The sequence below is a fragment of the Carya illinoinensis genome, chromosome 14 (assembly GCF_018687715.1).
Source record: "Carya illinoinensis cultivar Pawnee chromosome 14, C.illinoinensisPawnee_v1, whole genome shotgun sequence".
Taxonomy (NCBI): Eukaryota; Viridiplantae; Streptophyta; class Magnoliopsida; order Fagales; family Juglandaceae; genus Carya; species Carya illinoinensis.
In genome coordinates this window covers 31,016,559-31,036,505 of record NC_056765.1, presented here as the reverse complement: position 1 = coordinate 31,036,505, position 19,947 = coordinate 31,016,559, and the positions used below count along the sequence as shown (strand labels likewise).

Sequence of the window (19,947 nt, the reverse complement as noted above, 5' to 3'; positions counted from 1 at the left end):
TGGGCATCCAAGTACCGTATCAACGCTCAAGCCATTATTGTGGATTATTTAACCGTATTGTTGGACTTTGGCCCCACTGAAAAATTGTTCAATAGCTATTATAGAAATTTAAATAAAATATAAAATGAGAAAAAGACTAGAAAGAGAGAATGGGAGAGAAGAAATTTTGAGGACTGCATTTTGTTTATTATGAATAATTGAAGAAGACGTAAGTGTGGATTTATACGAAAGTTACATGAAAATAGATAAGATAAGTTCTAGATAATTATAAAACTCAAATATCTTGATAATAATCATATCAAGAGAGTTAACATTACAAATTAAGTTTCTCACTCAATACTGAGTTTAGAATTTGGCTAGCACAATCCTCAATCCAAACAATTTCTTCTCACAAATTTGTAGCTAACTTAGCAAGATTATGTGCTATAGAATTTGCCTCTAAGAATGTGAATTGGAGTCTCCAACCTTGTCTTTCACCCATCAGCCTTCTCATATCTTCAATCAATACTCCATGTACAAACTTCCTCATAACTGGATATAGCTTTAATAATTACATAGGCATCTCCTTCCAAGATCACATGTGACATAACCAACTCAATACATAATGTCATTGTTCTTCTCAACGCAAAGGCTTCTACACTAGCTGACCTTATACAATAGTTTGTAGGTGAACACAAGGATGCTAATATATCTCCATCTGCATTTCTGACAATAATTCACATTCCCACTTTTTTTCCTTACTATCCACAGTAGCATCAAAGTTAGCCTTTGCATATAACCCAGTTGGTTTCAGCCACCTAGCCTATTGCCTCACTATGGCATTTTGTTGATGATCATCTCTCACCTGATTTTGTACTGATTGAAAGTCCAAAAAGCTTTGAGTTGCAGAGCTAAATAGCTATCTCGGATTCTCAATTTTTTTTTCATAAATCAGAGAATATTCTCAACCATAATCTTTTCATTACACAGGCCACAAGTTCAACATCTACAGTTTTCAACTTCTTATTCAACTTCTTCCATTGTTCCATAAAAGCCTATCTCCTTACTAGATAATTTTTTAATCTGTCTATCTACTTCAATCCACACATATGTTGTAGCAAGACAGCTCCAAAGTGCATGGACTATTGTATTTTCTTCCTGTTCATAGATTGGGCATAGACTTGAATCTATTATTCTCTTCTTGAATAAATTGCTTTTAGATGGGAGAATGTTTTGAGATGCCTTCAAAATAAAATGTTTGACAGATCCAATTACTTTTATATTCCATATGCCTTGCCATTTTGATTGTGATTCAAAATAATTTGAGGTTTCCCCTTTCTCACGGAATGCAATGCATGAATGGAAAGGGACATATGGAAAATGGGGACCATGACAGTGAGCTGCCACATGACAGCAATGTGGAAATGCATGGCACAAAAGAGAAGCTGCAGTGTAGCAGGCCACTCACAGCGGCAGTGCAACTTATTCATAGCAGCACTACATGATAGAGGAACTCATATAGTGCACTACACACATGTAACATTCACACACATGTACATGACTATTCTTTGTAATTGTCTAGAGAATAAAACTAGCTAGCTTTGTGTTTATTTTCTGTAGTGTGTATATAATTACACTAGACATTTTGTATATCAAGTACCTTGAATGAGAATCAGCTTTTCCACTGCATTTCTTCTTCTTTTCAGCCTCTTGTTCCTCTTCTAACATGGTATCAAAGCAAGAATAGTTTCCTACAATACTTTCTCAGTCTCCAATTAACCTTCACTCTATAAGCCATGACCTCCTCTTCTTCCTCTTCTTCTTCTCCTACTAAAGACCCAAACAGCTCATTCTTATGGCATCAGAGTGACAATGCAAACACTGTCATTATTTCACCACCCTTAACTGGCTCTAACTATATTTCTTGAAGCAGATATTTTCTTCTCTCTATTTCAATAAAAAAACAAGTTAGGTTTCTTGGATGGAACCATTCCCACTCCTGACCTATCAAGCTCCTCATATGTGTCATGGTTACGATACAACAACAACCTACTTGCTTGGATTTTAAATTCTATTTCCAAGGACGGTGCCTCTAATGTATTTTTCATGACCTTGACTAAATAGGTATGGGACAAACTCAAGGGCACCCACCCCACACACCCACTACCCATGGTGAAAAAAAATTGAAAAACACCAAAAAAATCGAATACAACTAAAAAATAACAATAAATCAGCAAAATCACATATTCATCCGCAATGAGAAAACAACAAAAAGATCCAAATCAACGACAACAAATCTAAGCAAAGAACCCACGACCACAAATGGTTGTGGGCCTCTCACAAACCCATAGCCATTCGTGGTCATGGTTCCACGACCATGGTTCAAGAAGGAAGAGAAGAAAAATTGGATGAAGAGAAGAAAAAAAGGAGAGGAGAGAATGGGGGGCGCCAACGTGCCACACACACACATAGAGAGAGAGAGAGAGAGAGAGAGAGAGAGAGAGAGAGAGAGAGAGAGAGAGAGAGAGAGAGAGAGAGAGAGAGAGAGAGAGAGATTGGGGGAGGGTTAGGTTTTAAACAAAATCTAACCCTTACGTTGTTTAAGTTAAAAAAATAAAACCTTTAATAAAACGACTTCATTTTATTATTAAAAAAAAATTTAATATAGATGTATATATGTGCTGAGCCATGCGAGCTCGGACGCTACCCCGAGCTCCCAATTATGTGCGGGTATCCGCCCATTCACTTTCTATCCCAACCAAGTAGAGACTGGACAAGGCTAGGGTTGTAAAAAACAAAACAAAACAAAAAAAAAAAAAAAACCGGTAAACCGAACTAGACTAGATCAAACTGGTCGAATCGATCCAATCCCGAATTTCTTTCGGTCTGGTACCGATTTTATTTTTCTTAAAACAGGTCAAAATCAGTCCGATTTCAATTTTTCTTTTTCTAAAATTGGACCGGACCGGTTCATATATATATTCTAATTTTTTCTATTGTATATAATTTTTATATATAATATATAATTATATATAAAATAGTTTTTTATCATATGATAAATTACTAATTAATATAATATTAAATTTTAAAATCTTATATCATTTTGTTTATTTTATTAAGAGTTATTCTAATATTATATAATGTATATTAATAGTTATATTAATACTATATTACTATATTATATATTATAATATATTACAATATATTATCAGTATAGCATTATATACTATATTATATATATTATATAATATATAATATAATACATTAAAACAGAAAAACCGGACTGAACCGGACTAGAAATCAGTAAAACCGGAGTACCGGTCTAAGAGAGTAACCGGTGTGTAATCGGTTTTAAAAAATGTAAAACCGGTATATATCGGTTCGATCCTAAATTTTGTCCAAAATCATACCGACCAGACTAGTTACAACCCTAGACAAGGTGGAGCTAGATGGTGGGTGGCAGCTCCCCACCACCCAGCCCTAGTAAATTTAATGACCTTCAAATACAATAACATTTTAATCTTCTAAATAATAATGATGATAGTTTTATTGATATTGATGTTTTGCTTGTGTTAATAAAATAAAAATTAAGGAGTAATACTAATACTTAATACTTAATTTTTCAATATTGTCAGTCTCGTGAATTGACGTGACACAATTTAAATTGTTTGTTACGCTCAAAACTTCAATAGAAAACTATATAATAAAAACGCATGAGCTGGTGTGACTGAAAATGAGAAAATACAAGATGAATAACAATTGTTTCCTATATAAAATATCTTATACTTCTATCAAACTAAACTGTTAATTAGGGGACTCTAATATTTTGATTGCTTTGCTTCATCGCTTCTTTATTTGATAAGATCTTTCCTCCGGATATTATTGCTGTAGTCCGTGCGCCGAATCGGTATGGGGTCAATTCAACACAACTACAGTAATGTGGGCCCCAAAGCTCTCATATCCTGGGCCACGTAACCTCGAAATTCTGGGCAAGAATGCATACCGGCCCAAGAAACACATTCAATAAGGCCCATATCGATTGCATTCGTTTAAATAGAAAGTCATATTATTTAATTAATCATGTATTATTTGCTCTAGATAAGTTCTTAGGGAAAAAAGGCAGCCAAGTTATTTTTATGTATTTTTTTCACATTTTATTAATGTGATTAGATAAAACAGTTATTTTATATTAATAAAATGACGCAACCAATTATATTGATAGACTATATAAAAAATACGCAAAAATGACATTATATATATTTTTTGTATCGCATAACTTGGGTGCCAACCTAAAATATTCCTTTTTTTTCCATTATTTTAATAACCACATATATTTAAGATTCAAAAGAGCACGATATTAAGCAGATCTTGAAATTATATATTGTTGACCAGGCGGCCAATTAAGAGGATTATTTTAAATAATTAATTAAGAATTAAATAAAAGAAAATTAAAACTATAGACTATTAGTTGACTGACTAGATCATCTACTGTTTGCATACAAAGTCAATTAAAGAAGTGAAATCTAATTTTTAGCACCTGGCATGCATGCATGCATGCATTTGAATTAGACAAAGTCTTAACGCATCTACAAACTTATATATATATATATATATATATTAATATAAATTCAATTTTCCACAAGAGTTCGGACAAATAAACGTGGCATATTTTATATTCAATTGGCTTGCTAGACAGACAGGGCAATAATACTAATAATAATAATATAAAAATAATAATTCATATATGAATTTGTCATCTATGTATACCATTGCATGCATCACATAATGGACGTGGAACAGTACGTAGAGGCTAGCTAGCTAAGACTAGGGCAAATCTATTCCACGTATATATATATATATATTAGTATTTTTTATATAAAGCAATTAAATCAATTTTAAAAACTCTATTAATCATATATAGTAAGCTGACTGTGATGAATAGGAGCAACCTGCATATCTGAATCTTTAGATACGTCAGTATCTTTAGTAGTGCAATAAGCAGACGTAATCTGAGAAGAGATATATAGAAACATCTTTCAATTTTACATCAGGCTTAACAGTTTTTACTGAATCTTCTAGAAAATTTATGAGATTTTGATTGCTCTCTCTATAAATATATAATCCCAACAAAGTGATTTTTATTTCTATTTCTTGTTGTGCAGTAAATTGGCTATGTTACGTTAGAAGAGAGCAAGGTCCATGCAGTGTTTATTTGGGAAAAAGAAGAAAATTAGAAAATAACACTATGAAAAAATCATTTTTCCTGATGAAACCCGCACTATGAAAAAATCATTGTTACGTTGGTGCTTTGGCATTCTCTTTTAAGTTGGCCTCTTTTGGATCTCTTTATTGTTTTCTTGCGTTGGAAATTGAACAGATTGTCTCACTTATCATAAGATAAGATAAGATGTTAAGTGAAAGAACGGTCAATATTAATAACCAATATTGCATGGATCGTCCATCCATGCATGCTTCATGGAATTTGGCATATTTTCCTCGTGTTATTGATCCGGGATTAATTAAGGCTTTAATTGATCCATTCGATGAGACTAGCTAATTACACAGTATATAGTAAGATCTTATCTCCACGTACGTAGTTTCCAAGTCCATAAACTTGGAAGAAAATCCTGCATTCAAACTTGGGGGCTGCATGCATGCAGTTAAACAGTCAAATTTGGACAGCTAGCTAGCTAGCTAGCTTGTGCCATGCATGGTAAATTTTTTAAGTAGGAGACACAATATTGCTGTGTGCTAAGTACGTACTTACGTAGCTAGGCCATGAGTGATAGATCGATCAAGTCAAGCCTGCCATTTGTTTTCTAAGCAATATCGTCGTCGTAGAACATCATAAACTTGTATGATTTTATATATAATTGCTGGGGTTATGCAAAAATTTCAAATGATTCCATATTGCATGGCTCTCATGATCAGTAATATTCATGCATAATTGTTTTAGCTAAGCCACTGATGATCACCGCCAGTTTTCAATTGGCCGGTGGGTCCGGCCGCATCATATATGTAGTTGGCCTGTGCAAAAACTTTCATGATCTCGTGAAAATTATGATTTAATTTGTTGATCAAATCAACCATGCATGATCAGTTAGTTGAAAAATATTCATCAAATTATAGATTAATATCAAGCCAAGACAACTAGCTACCTAGCTACTAGCTATCTAGGTTTTCGAGAAGAGAGATACTTTAGTTATAAAGAATTATATAAAAGTAAATTTACAAACTGACGTAACTTAATTTAGTACTAATACGTTAAATTGTAAAGTTACTTTTAATATAAAATAGATCTAATAGATCACGTAAAGTCATGTCAATTTGTGAATTTACTTTTATATAATTTTTTTATATTTATAATAGTTCTCAATTAGATTGATTGACGATCCAATTTCCACATACAGCCAAACTTTCCCACAATTTCAGTAAATTATCACTAGCTCTCATGATCACCATTAACTCCTCGGCCGGCAACAACAAAGAAACCGGCCAACAGCCAATTTTGGAGGTGGGGAGCTGTTTTTTGCTACATGATAAGAATATATATATAAACGAGCAATGTTATATGTATAATTATAAAAAAAATATAAATTTATAAATTGATATGACTTTATATTATGTGTTAGATTTATTTTAAAATAAAAATAAATTTACAATCTAACTTATCACATTAATTCACGCTATTTTATAAATTTATTTTTATAAAATATTTTTATAAATAAAGCATTTATCCTCCTTACAAGTTACAGGCCGGGGGGTTCTATCAGCACTCAAGCTGTAAAAATGCATCTTTTTCTGTCGTTAATTACGTGGAAATATACATCTAGTTCCACGACAGATTTGGATGCACGAGGTACTACTGATATTCGTGATGATTAGGTCCTGCAGTAGTACTAGGTCCCTGTGAGAAATTTGAATTTAGGAGTGATCTCTTGGTTCTATCTGATATCAAAATTGACGATAATGTCAATCAATTTCGAAAGTCGACATCATGACCTTATCAGAATAGTACATATTATTATACAATAGATCACATGATGCACACAACATCTTAATAAATATTTTATATTTTGGACAAGTTCGATATTGATGTTTATAATAGTTCTCAATTAGATTGATTGACGATCCAATTTCCACGTACAGCCAAACTTTCCCACAATTTCAGTAAATTATCATTAGCTCTCATGATCACCATTAACTCCTCGGCCGGCAACAACAAAGAAACCGGCCAACAGCCAATTGTGGAGGTGGGGGATGATAAGGATAAAATCAACTCAGATTCAAATATTCAAAAGCTTCCAAAGTCCATCCCAAAGTCTTCGGATACCGACGTCTCCAACTCAGATTTATAGGAGATAATATTTACCATTTTATGTATATCACTTCATGTAACATATTCCATCTTTCTTGTAAACAGTTTACTATATATATACACTCTCTCAACAGCCATTAAAGGCAGAGAGCACAACCCAGAATTTTACCTGTTGTTATATGGTATCAAGAGCCTACGTGACTTACGTCAATGGCATCCTCTTCCGCTTTCTCCTCAACATCTCTCTCAAACACACCCGTTACCCCTCCTAGCATCCAAAGCCTGGTTACCATCAAACTGAGTAGTGAAAACTACTTGCTATGGAGAGCTCAGATCACTCCATATCTCAGAGGCCAACGTCTTTTTGGCTATGTCGATGGAAGTCGTCGTCAACCTGCCCACTATATTCCCGATATTGAAGACCAACTCCTAACAGACTCAGCAGACTCAACAGACTCAACAGAAGCTGACTCAAGACTTACTAAAGCTGTTCCTATCACGTAGGAGTAGGACATGGGATCCTGCTATCTTATATTTGAAGTTTTAAATATTATTGTTATCTCTTGTGAACAAACATTTGATTTTTGAATACTTGATAAAAGCTTTCTGTTACCAGTGATGTATATAAATATACCCATGTACACGATCATAAGTAATTCAAGTCAGATTCATGTATACATTCTTTACTCTGTTTCTCTACACCCGACCCAGAGGTTGAAAAATCAACTACAGTCCCTCCTCCCCCGTTGAACTTGCAGGGGCGTGATAAGGATAAAATCAACTCAGATTCAAATATTCAAAAGCTTCCAAGTCCATCCCAAAGTCTTCGGATACTGACGTCTCCAACTCAGATTTATAGGAGATAATGTTTACCATTTCATGTATATCACTTCATGTAACTAATTCCATCTTTCTTGTAAACAGTTTACTATATATATACACTCTCTCAACAGCCATTAAAGGCAGAGAGCACAACTCAGAATTTTACCTTTTGTTATAGACTGTTTTTTGCTACATGATAAGAATATATATAAACGAGCAATGTTATATGTACAATTACAAAAAAATATAAATTTATAAATTGATATGACTTTATATTATGTATTAGATCTATTTTAAAATAAAAATAAATTTACAATCTAACGTATCACACTAATTCACGCTATTTTATAAATTTATTTTTATAAAAATATTTTTATAAATAAAGCATTTATCCTCTTACAAGTTACAGGCCGGGGGTTCTATCAGCACTCAAGCTGTAAAAATGCATCTTTTTCTGTCGTTAATTACGTGGAAATATACATCTAGTTCCACGACAGATTTGGATGCACGAGGTACTACTGATATTCGTGATGATTAGGTCCTGCAGTAGTACTAGGTCCCTGTGAGAAAGTTGAATTTAGGAGTGATCTCTTGGTTCTATCTGATATCAAAATTGACGATAATATCAATCAATTTCGAAAGTCGACATCATGGCCTTACCAGAATAGTACATATTATTATACAATAGATCACATGATGCACACAACATCTTAATAAATATTTTATATTTTGGACAAGTTCGATATTGATGTTTGTGTCTGTCAATGGCTTGCAGATCAATATCATTGCAATTGTACATGTTGATGAGGCCAATAATGTAGATTGTGATTATTTTCAGTACATTATAGTATTAGCTGTCGAACCATGCATATTGGTATCATATATTCAATGTTTGAATCTGCAAGGATTTTTCTTTTATTTTATTTTTTATTTTTAAAAATTAGGGTCCGGCCGATCGAGTAGAAAGCTGTCATGTATGTGTGTGTAAATAATCATGTATTTTTTACTCGAGGCGGCGAACAGTTATCACACACTTATAATGGATACAGCCGATCGACATCATGTTTGGCTCCCCACATGCACGTTCTTTGACTCATCAACAAAATTAATCCCAAAAACAAAACATTATAACTTTGTTTGAGCATCTCATTATAACTTTGTTAATATACAGAAATGTTAAATCCACCGAAATTGGGTTTTGTTAGAGCAATAAGGGCTAAAGGGTGATCCTTGTTAATTAGTTGGGTAGATGTAAGTATGTGTAAGGAATGAGCAAAATTGATGGTCGTGGGGTTCAAGCTAGCTGGTGTGATCATGTTCCTAGAGGAACCTGATTATGCGCATGCATATATATATATATATATATATAGAGAGAGAGAGAGAGAGAGAGAGAGAGAGAGAGAGAGAGAGAGAGAGAGAGAGAGAGAGAGAGAGAGAGAGAGAGAGAGAGAGAGTAGACTAAGATATAAATTCATATAATCGATTCCAACTATCATTATTCATGACTCTTGGATTTCATGTCATATCATTGCACAAGGCGATGGATGTTAAGAAAGAGAAAGGAGATAAAATTGGGCTGCATAATACACTATTTCATATTAAGTTTTACAAATAAATAGGTGTACAATGAGCTATGTAAGGAAAGTTTATACAAAAGGAAAATAGACTAATGTGATGGAGTCTTAAAATTAAGCTAATTATAGAAATTGTGCAGGTCTTGATATGATAAGAAAGCTGTCAATGGATAGCTGTCAATACTCCCCCTCAAGTTGGCACATGGAGATCCGTAATGCCCAACTTGCGCGAGAAATAATGAAAAAGTTTATGTCCCAAATCTTTGGTGAAGATATCCGCAAGTTGCTCATTTGAAGAAGTGTGGACAGCTTTGAGGAGCCCCAAGCGAATTTTGTCACAAATGATATGGCAATCAATCTCAATGTGTTTGGTACGCTCATGAAACACAGGATTGTGGGCAATATGCAAAGCAGATTAATTGTCACAATGGAGAGTAAAAGGCTCGGGATGGGGAACACCAAGATCAGTGAGAAGCTGTTTTAACCAGGTGAGTTCACAGGTGGTGACAACCATAGCACGATACTCAGCTTCAGCAGAAGAACGAGAAACTGTACTTTGTTTCTTGGTGAGCCATGAGATCAAACTGGTGCCTAACTGAATAAAGTAGCCGGTGGTGGAGTGGCGGGTGGCGGGGCAGTTGGCCCAATCAGAATCTGTATAAGCTGAAACATGAGTATTGTTGGATGAAGGAAAGAAGATGCCTTGACCCGGACAGCCTTTGATGTAGTGGAGAACTCTGAGAGCGGCAATCATGTGGGGAACCCGAGAAGCCTGCATAAACTAGCTGAGTGTGTTGATTGCATAAATAATGTCTGGTCGGGTGATGGTCAGATAGATAAGGCGACCAACAAGATGACGATAAAGGCCAGGATCAAGGAGGGGGTTGCCATCTTGAATAGTAAGCTTCAAATGTTGCTCCATGGGAAAAGGAGCAGTCCGTGCACCAAGTTGTCCACTGTCAGAGAGAATGTCGAGGGCATATTTGCGCTGATTAAGAAAGATGCCTATGGGAGAGCGTGCAACTTCGAGTCCAAGAAAGTATTTCAGAGAACCGAGATCCTTTGTCTTGAAGTGAGCGGAGAGGATTTTCTTAAAAATCTCAATCTGAGAGAGGTCGTTACCAGCAACTAGGATGTCATCGACATAAACGAGAACAAGAACAATGCTGGTGGAAGTGGTGAGGGTAAATAAAGAATGATCTGCCTGAGACGAGTGAAAACCTGCATCAAGAAGCACAAAGGTTAGTTTAAAAAACCAATTGCGGGAAGCTTGTTTGAGGCCATAGAGGGATTTGCGGAGGCGACAAACGCGGGTCTCCCCCTTAGGACAATAGCGGGGAGGTGGGGTCATGTAGACTTCTTCATCAAGATCGCTGTGCAAGAAGGCATTGTTACGTCGAACTGATGAATTATCCAATTTTTAGTAGCTGCAACGGCCAAGAAGCAGCGGACCATGGTCATTTTGGCGACCAAAGCAAAAGTCTCATAGTAGTCAAGGCCTTCAACCTGAGTGTATCCTTGCAACGAGCCAAGCTTTATAGCACTCAACAGATCCGTCGGCTTTGAGTTTGGTTTTGAAAACCCATTTGCACCCAATGGGTTTCTTACCAAGAGGGAGGGGCTCAAGAGTCCAGGTGGAATTATCCTCTAAAGCACGAAGTTCAGCAGTCATTGCCTCACGCCAGTGAGAGTGGCGGATAGCAGTAGTGTAACAAGAGGGTTCAGGACATTATGTAAGAGCATTCAAATAAGTAATATGTGAGGGAGAAAAAATGGAATATGAAAGAAAAGCAGACAAAAGATGAGCAGTACCTAAAGCCGGTGAAGCAGGTGTAAATGCCGGGGGCTCTGCATGTAAGGTGGGACAAACATAGTTGTGAAGATAGGCAGGTCGAGTAATAGTCACTACAAGAAATATGGGCTTTTCTCATGAATTTTGCTTTCCACAGTCTACCTTCGTGGCAAATACTTAGTTTATAACATGAAAGCTGTTCGTGGAAAAAAAATATATTTTTTTTCACTAAAACACATCCCACAAGCAATAATTTGTGGGAAATACTTACTTAATGTTACAAACAGCATCCGTGGAAAAAAAATTACATTTTTTTCCGTAATCATGTTTGACGGTAGAAAATTCGTGAGGGAAAGCCACTTTTTGCGGCGACACGAAGTCGCGGGAAATAAGTAGTTTTTGAAAATTTTAATCTCCACTGTTGGATCACTTAGATCCCTAATTCCCTACCTATTTGCTCTCCTCTCACCTCCGTCCCTCCAAACCCGTATCCCCTCCTGAAAAATCGAAAACTCCTCTCTCTCTCTCTCTCTCTCTCTCTCTCTCTCTCTCTCTCTCTCACACACACACACACACACAACCGCCACGACAGATGCAGCGCCACCACCACGACAGATGCAACGCCACCACCACGAGATGCACTCATCCCTCTCAGTTTGGCTCTCCGTCTCTCAAATGTCTCTCCCTTCCATTCTCTTCTTTGTCTCTCTCTCTCTAGACTAGGGCTCCGCCGCCCCCACCTCCATGGCACGACACCAAAACCCGTTTTACTGGTAAGATAATATAGCGTTTTTAGTTTGAACTTGAGCATTCTGTTTGGCACACTTTCTTTGCAAAAGATATAAAGTTGGTGAGCTTTCATAGTTATTGGTCCAAATTTTCTCCACTTCATTTGCTGGAACCTGATTAAAAAGCAGTGCCCTTTTGCCTTTTGTGAAGAGGGCTCTCGTAAATTTCAGGGAAAGTACTTGCATTCGTTTTGGGTGAACCTATGTAGTTGTTAGTGACTGAAGGTTCAGTAAATGATGCCACATCCGTTTTTCAGTCTCTCTCCATATGCCATTTTACTCAATTAATTTTGTTGCTCTGTTTGTTCTGAATTTCTCTGTTAGCTAGTCCTTGTAATTATACATCTTTTGCAATTTAGGCCTGACTAGTGTCGAGCTTTAATGAAATTTATGTTTCAAACTGGTTAATAGTATTTTTAATATTTATAATGTATTTTCTCTGTTTTATCAATAAAAAAAATGTATTTGCTTTGTGTTATGGTGTTAAACTGAATTTTGCATGTTGTTTTATAGAACACTCGTGAGACAGCCCATGCCATCAGAAAGTTGCCATTGGGAAAGGCAAAGAGATATTTAGAGGATGTTCTGGTCCACAAACAGGCAATCCCCTTCCGACGTTTCTGTTGTGGTGTTAGAAGGACTTGAGCTTATGCTTGTTGTCTTGCTATACGAAATTATCTTTCCCATTAAATAAGTTATTTGGTCAATTGATCTGTTTTTAACTGTCATTTCATTCATTTTCAGGGTGATGGATTTGCTTTGTGTTATGGTGTTAAACTGAATTTTGCATGTTGTTTTATAGAACACTCGTGAGACAGCCCATGCCATCAGAAAGTTGCCATTGGGAAAGGCAAAGAGATATTTAGAGGATGTTCTGGTCCACAAACAGGCAATCCCCTTCCGACGTTTCTGTTGTGGTGTTAGAAGGACTTGAGCTTATGCTTGTTGTCTTGCTATTCGAAATTATCTTTCCCATTAAATAAGTTATTTGGTCAATTGATCTGTTTTTAACTGTCATTTCATTCATTTTCAGGGTGATGGCTTTGGAACCTTGTCATGGTCCTCCCAAAGTACATTTATCAATGCTGAAATACACATCTATTTAGTTCAACTAAAGGCCAGTTAGTTTAGCGAACTCCTACATTATCTTAGTAGTCTTTTGTGTGCTAGAATCCTTACAACCCTTGGCTTTAGAAAAGGTGTAAAATATGGGATTTCTGTTCAAAGTAATTGTTATATAGCCTAATAGTTTCCTTTCCTCGCTTGTGAATGCTAAAGTTACTATGACAGAGACAATATCAACTCCTACAATGGCAGTTTAGAGCCTCATGTTTGGCTCTAAACAGAATTTGGCTCTAACAGAGAGTTTTAGAGTCCTTCAAAATGTTACAACCAGCCCTGTGGTGGTGGAATTTTACAACCAGCTCTGATTTTGGTTCTGAAATCGGTATTGATCCTCTCTATATATGTTTGCCTTGTGATCCTCTCTAATTTTGGTTCTTGGTGAGCTGAATGATAGATATATATATATATATATCTTGGTGGTAGTAGAAGTGCAACATTTTAAAAAAGGATTCAATGATGATAGTATAACCCATCAGTGATCTTTAATAACCTTTCTTCACTTATTCTTCTTGATGGTGAAGAAGGTTAAGTAGGGTGTACACTTTATATCTTGATTACTGATTAAGCCTCTGTGATATTACCCCTGTGACATTGATATGATAGTTTCTTTGTGCTCATACATGATGGAATAAATATGGCTAGCCTTTTATATTCATATATTTATTCTATATTTTTTTATGTATTTTTTTTTTATAAGTAATGAAGAATTCATGTGCAGGAAAATGGTGATGATTATGAACAAGATGATGTTGAAGACAGTGATACTTGATACAGCTGAGCTATTTCTGGTGAGCTTTCCATTTTATTTTTTTCCCTTCTCATCTGGTTCCTGGTGATGAGAATCACAAACACCAATTAGTATAAACCTTTTTAGTTATATATGGCATGACAATCTTATTGTAATGGTTGCACCTTGTAAGACTCACTGTTATTTACCTAGTCTCTATTCTTCTGCTTATGCCCTAGATCTTTTAGCTTGTATTTTGCTGCTCCCACCTGCTCATTTAAGTCTTTGAATTTCAGTTAAATACAAAGCTGACAAAGACCCTTCACATTCAAACCTTTTTTGGCTCAAGGGGAATGGACGCTTCTTGCTTGGCAGCTTTCAACCATTCATAGCAGATCTTAGTCTAGTTTGGTTTTCATGTTACCTTTTATCATCATCTTTTACATTTGAATTTACATTTGAAACTTGTGATTTCTGTTCAAAGTAAAATGTGGGTGCTTGTTCTTTGGAACAAGCTATGACATTCTAACAGTCTATAGGCCAATGTCTTTATGTTAAATGACCTTTCCATTTCAAAAACTCAAGTGCTATTTAAATAAAATATCTACATTTGTGTTGGATTGGATTACATGGGCAGCAAGCATGTTGATATGACTTACAATACAAGATTTTGAGTTATATATATGGGAGTGTTAAGTGGAATGATGTGAATTGGTAGTAAATATTGAAGTGATATGTTGGTTGGGATTATTGTTGGTGTGTATGAAGCTTGAAAGAACATTTGTAGATTGATATTAACAGCTGGATATACTATGTTGAAAGTGGTTTTATTGCATTTTATTGGCGTGTTGGTTGTTATGTATTGAATTTTAATGGATGGTGGTTTATTGCATTTCATGGTTACGTTGGTTTGTATATAATTTTTTAGCCTATATTAGACAATTTTTTATGATATTTTTGGCTCAGTCTCATCTGTTTTTGCTTTTACAATTAGTATTTTTTTTTTCTAAATTCTTTTAGCATTTTGCACGACAACAACTCGTGGAAAATACTTTTTTTTTTGGCTTGAAGAAGTTTTTTCCCACAAATGTTGTAGTGGGTAATACTAACACCTACCAGTACCTCTCGTGGTATTTGCTTCTATTCTCACATAAACGAAAATGAATGTGCTTTGTCGACGAGCTTCATTGGCTCTTGCCATGAGATGTGTCGTGGGAAAATATAGGTATTGCCCATGACTTAAACCTTTCGTGGGCAATAATACTTTTTGCGGCGAGTTTTACGCCACGAGCTTCTCACGGGCCAAACTGGTGGGAAAAAGACTTTTCCCACAAAAAACCGACTATTTGCCAAGAATCCTCTGCTTGGGGAAAACCAATATATCTTGTAGTGAGTGTGGCGAGGGCGAGGAGCTAGTGGAGATGGACTGGGTGATGGCGCGGGGGTAGGGGAATCAGGAGAGACGTGAGAAGCAGAAGAGCCAAAAGGATCAGGAGACATAATAGGGTCAGGGACAGGAAGAGGGATAATGGGGGTGGGGGAAGGTGGAGTGTCATGAAGATCTTGGAAAGGGCATGTGTGTTCGTGAAAGGTGACATCGCGAGAGTAGAAGACGGACTGAGTCTGGAGATTGTAGAGCTTATAGGCTTTATGTGTGCTCTGGTAGCCAAGGAAGACGCACTTAGTGGCATGGGGAGAAAATTTGTCGCAATGAGCGCTAAGCGTTTGTGCATAACAATTAACAAAGACAACCAAAGACACAAAGATGGTCATAATTGGGAGTTTTATTGAACAGAATTTCTAAGAAGGGATTTATTTTGGAGAGTGCAGCTAGAGGTGCGGTTGATGAGGTAGGTTGCGGTGAGTACACAATCACCCCAAAAAGGGAGAGGTAAGTGTGCTTGAAAACGAAGACCACGGGCAACATTTAGAAGGTGCCGGTGTTTACGCTCCGCAACGCCATTTTGTTGGAGAGTTTCGACATAGGTACGTTCATGAATGATGCCGTGTGTGTGTAAGTATGTTTGAAATTGATGAGAAAGAAATTCTTGTCCATTATCAGTTCGAATAATTTTGACAGTGGTATTAAATTGATTACGGACAAGGGTGAATAAGTGCATTAAATGGGTGTAAGCCTCAGACTTAAAACACATAAGATATACCCATGTGGTGCGAGAAAAATCGTCAACAATTGTGAGAAAATAATGAGTGCCACATAAGGATGCCGTGTGATAACTACCCCAAATATCACAAAAAATGCGATTAAAACGAGAATCACTTTTATTGGCATAATTTGAAAAAGGTAATCTAGTGTGTTTAGAACGAGGCACAAACATCACATTCAGAAACATCACATTGAGAATTAAAAATACTAGGAATGGTAAAACTGGAGGGATGACCTAGACGTTGATGCCATAAGGTCTTATTAGCAGTGGTTTGAGCAGCAAAAATGATGGGAGTTTCGGGGCGATACACGTAAAGCCCATTGCATAGATCACCTACTCCAATCGGCTTCATCGATTGAGAGACCTGAAATAAACAAGAATTAGAAGAAAAATTAATAAGGTAAGAATTATGGAGGGCAATTTGGGAAACTGAAAGTAAATTAAAGGAGAGAAGTGGAACAAAAAAAAAACATTATGTAAGGTGAGAGAGGGAGAGAGACGGTAAGAACCCAAGCCTTCAGCTGGGATATCTTGCCTTGATAGAAGCCAAATATGGTGAGGAGTGAGAAAGGGCTGCAAATCGGCAAGGGCATTACAATGGTGACAGATGTGGTGGCTCGCACCACTGTCTATGATCCAATGAAGATGCCGATTGAAGGTAAAATTAGATGGGGTGAAAATGTTACCAGCAAAAGGTGCAGGGGATGGGTCGATCATGGCAGGCGATGGTGCTAGGAGATTGAGTAGCTTCTGATATAGCTCCGAAGGAAGGGAAACAAGGTTGGCCGACAACGAAGGAGGAAGAGATACTGAATTTGCAGCCGACGGAGGTGGCCCTAAAAGGGACGGCCTTAATTTGTTGGTGCGAGGTTCTCGGCCTGGAGGGTACCCGATGAGGGTCCAGCAACGGTCACGGGTGTGGTCATCTTTGCCGCATGCGGTGCACTTCAGAGGAGGACATGGGTGACTTGTGGTGCGGGTGGCCATGACCATGGTCTCGGATGACGGTGGTTGGAGGTTGAGAAGCCTCTGTTGCTCTTCTTGAAACAGGATGGAGAAGACTTTGCCGATAGAGGGAAGTGGGTCCGTGGCCAGAATTTGATTACAAACAGGAGCAAAGGAATCGTTGAGCCCAAGGAGGAATTGGAAAACGTGTTCATCATCAGCTTGTCGTTGCATGTCTTTGAGGTCAGTGGCAGTTTGGAGATGACTAAATTCATCCCATAATTGTTTGATTTGGTTGAAATAGTCATGGACAGAGTTTGTGTTTTGATCCAGGGAGGAAAGAGCTCGTTTGAGGTGATAAATGCAGGCATTGTTTCCGTGACAAAAACAGGAAGAGAGCTCGAGCCAGACAGCGTGAGGATCGGTATGATATTCAAGGGAATTGGTGAGGGAAGGGCTGATGGAGTTAAGGAGCTAGGTAAGGACCATATCGTTCGTTTGGTTCCATTGAGTATATTCTAGTTTAGTAGGTTCAGGAGGTATGAGGGTGTCATCAATAAAATCTAGTTTATTTTTGGCATTAAGAGCTCTGGTGATGGCTTTTTGCCATTTGGAGTAGTTGTCGCCGGTGAGAAGGCCATTGACGAGGAGTAGACTAGGAGAATCGGAGGGATGGAGAAGGTAAGATGAGGGAATGGCTGGGGTGTTGGTCTCGGCCATGGTAGAATGGCTGGATCGTTTTTGTTAGGCTGATACCATGTTAAGAAAGAGAAAGGAGATAAAATTGGGCTGCATAATACACTATTTCATATTAAGCTTTACAAATAAATAGGCGTACAATGAGCTATGTAAGGAAATTTTATACAAAAGGAAAATAGACTAATGTGATGGAGTCTTAAAATTAAACTAATTACAAAAATTGTGCAGGTCTTGATATGGTAAGAAAGCTATCAATGGATAACTATCAATAATGGAGGAATGGGTCCTCTTGTAGTCCTTGGAATTTCTACTTCTTGTTCAGAATTTGAGATATAGTTATTTGATCGAACAGAAATAAATATAACATCAAGGCTCCGTTTAAATGTTTAGCTGAGTTAGGATAGATGATTTCTTTATTAATAGTAGTGAGTTGATCGAGATAGTGGAGTGAGCTTTGTAAAGCCCACCTAAGATGAGTTTAAATATGTTTAGATGCTAAGATGAGTTTAGATGTACTTATGGGAAGTTGAAAAGTTATGGGTCCTGAATATAATTAAAGAGGCGTTGAGTTGAAAAATGTTGTAAGTCCATATTGCTGATTTGATAAAATTTAATTTACAACTGATTTAATTTTTAGACTTTTTTTAAAAATCAAATGTTATCATATTAATAACATTTATAATGTAGACTAGTTTGCGAGAATAAGTACAAGGAGCAATATTACTACGTACTCTGCATTATTTAAAATTCAGTGATTCGTAGTTACGTATTGACATGCTAATGAGATCAATTTTAAGTGATTATCGCTTAAGTGTTAGCATAGAATCTATTTAACATCTATCGTATTGACTAAAAACAATAAAATAAAATTCTATAATAATGAGTAACAAAATGATCTTAGGTAGAAGATCATCTGTAATTTTTTAAGAGGATAAGAACTCCACGTCATGCTGATGATCATATATATCTTAGTTGACCATGATGAGGAAAAGACATAGGCTTTTTACCCACATATATGGAATTATTGCAAGGTTTTGACCACTAAAATGTTGAATGCCGTGTCGAACGTGGTAATTTATTAGGCAGGCATGCAGGCAGGCGGGCAGCAGGGGTACTTAAACCCTCCAAACCTAATTTACTTCTATTTGGATATAAATATGTGACATGCATGCACACTGCTTTTTCTGTTTTCGTGTATAGATCAACCAGAAATAAAATAAATAAATAAATAAATTATTGGGTTAAAGTATGAATGAGATAATATATTAATTGTTCTTGTCATCTTGAACAAGAGAAGTAATATAGACTCTAACTATAAATAAAATAAAACTAAGTTCAAAGACTTACGTTTATAAGTATTTTATCATGTAATAATTAAGTTAGATCCATTTTATAATAAAATTAATTTTATAATATGACGTACCATATCTTTTATAATAAAATTAATTTTATAATATGACGTACCATATCAAGTCAAGTCGTTTGTAAATTTATTATGGTAGCTAACCCATTAATTTCTCTTTAAAGAATAGTCCATGGGCTAATATAAATTAAGATTATTCCATTGAAGCTAATGGAATTCTCCCTTAATTTTTAAGACCCTTGTATGATATATTCAATGAAGTCTTATTTGTTTATCCTATAAATATTTTCTTTTTCTTTTTCTTTTTTGGCGTGGAGGGACCGCTGGTCGACGTGCCAACTCCAAGCTGTCTATGTATAGTCTACGGTCGTGAATTACAAATAAGAATATTATCTATTTCACTTTAAATAAATAGTTCTCATTAGTTGATAATATGAGATGTTTTAGGTCCCATCTCTTTGAATAGTGAGTTGAGGTAAAATGAAATTAGTTAAATAAAATATTATTAGAATATTATTTTTTAATATTATTATTCTTTTAATATTTGAAAAAGTTAAATTGTTTATTAAAAAATTATAATAATAAAATGTGATAAAATAAAATACTTTCACTATCCCAACATAGCTTAATCTTCTAATGATAATTAAGGA

At 36.0% G+C, this 19,947-nt stretch overlaps 2 protein-coding genes and 1 non-coding gene across 3 annotated transcripts; 1 reads left to right on the top strand and 2 right to left on the bottom strand.

Annotated features, from left to right (window-relative positions):
* Window positions 1-10,108: 10,108 nt before the first annotated feature.
* LOC122293822 (uncharacterized mitochondrial protein AtMg00810-like) lies at window positions 10,109-11,365 on the bottom strand. Its single transcript, XM_043102278.1, has 3 exons — window positions 11,200-11,365; window positions 10,544-10,914; window positions 10,109-10,465 (listed from the first exon to the last, which is right to left on the bottom strand). The coding sequence occupies exons 1-3, from the start codon at window positions 11,363-11,365 to the stop codon at window positions 10,109-10,111; spliced, it is 894 nt and encodes a 297-aa protein (XP_042958212.1).
* A 1,027-nt stretch (window positions 11,366-12,392) lies between these two features.
* On the top strand, window positions 12,393-12,521 carry LOC122295273. The gene has a single exon (XR_006237932.1). It is a non-coding gene; the product is annotated as a small nucleolar RNA snoR74 (small nucleolar RNA).
* Window positions 12,522-16,441: 3,920 nt separating this feature from the next.
* Window positions 16,442-17,469, bottom strand: LOC122293821. The gene is made up of 2 exons (XM_043102277.1): window positions 16,762-17,469; window positions 16,442-16,654 (listed from the first exon to the last, which is right to left on the bottom strand). The coding sequence occupies exons 1-2, from the start codon at window positions 17,467-17,469 to the stop codon at window positions 16,442-16,444; spliced, it is 921 nt and encodes a 306-aa protein (XP_042958211.1).
* Window positions 17,470-19,947: the final 2,478 nt, after the last annotated feature.

Bases quoted from the DNA above. Each gene is read 5' to 3' on its own strand.
- LOC122293822 (XM_043102278.1), bottom strand. From the start codon at position 11,365: ATGACTGCTGAACTTCGTGCTTTAGAGGATAATTCCACCTGGACTCTT. The intron at 10,915-11,199 runs GTTGAAGGCCTT...TTCTTGATGCAG, and splicing joins CGTTGCAAGGATACACTCAG to GTTTTCACTCGTCTCAGGCA. The intron at 10,466-10,543 runs GTTGGTCGCCTT...TAGTTTATGCAG, and splicing joins CTGGCCTTTATCGTCATCTT to GCTTCTCGGGTTCCCCACAT.
- LOC122293821 (XM_043102277.1), bottom strand. From the start codon at position 17,469: ATGCAACGACAAGCTGATGATGAACACGTTTTCCAATTCCTCCTTGGG. The intron at 16,655-16,761 runs GTTTTTTTTTTG...TGTTTATTTCAG, and splicing joins CCTCTCTCACCTTACATAAT to GTCTCTCAATCGATGAAGCC.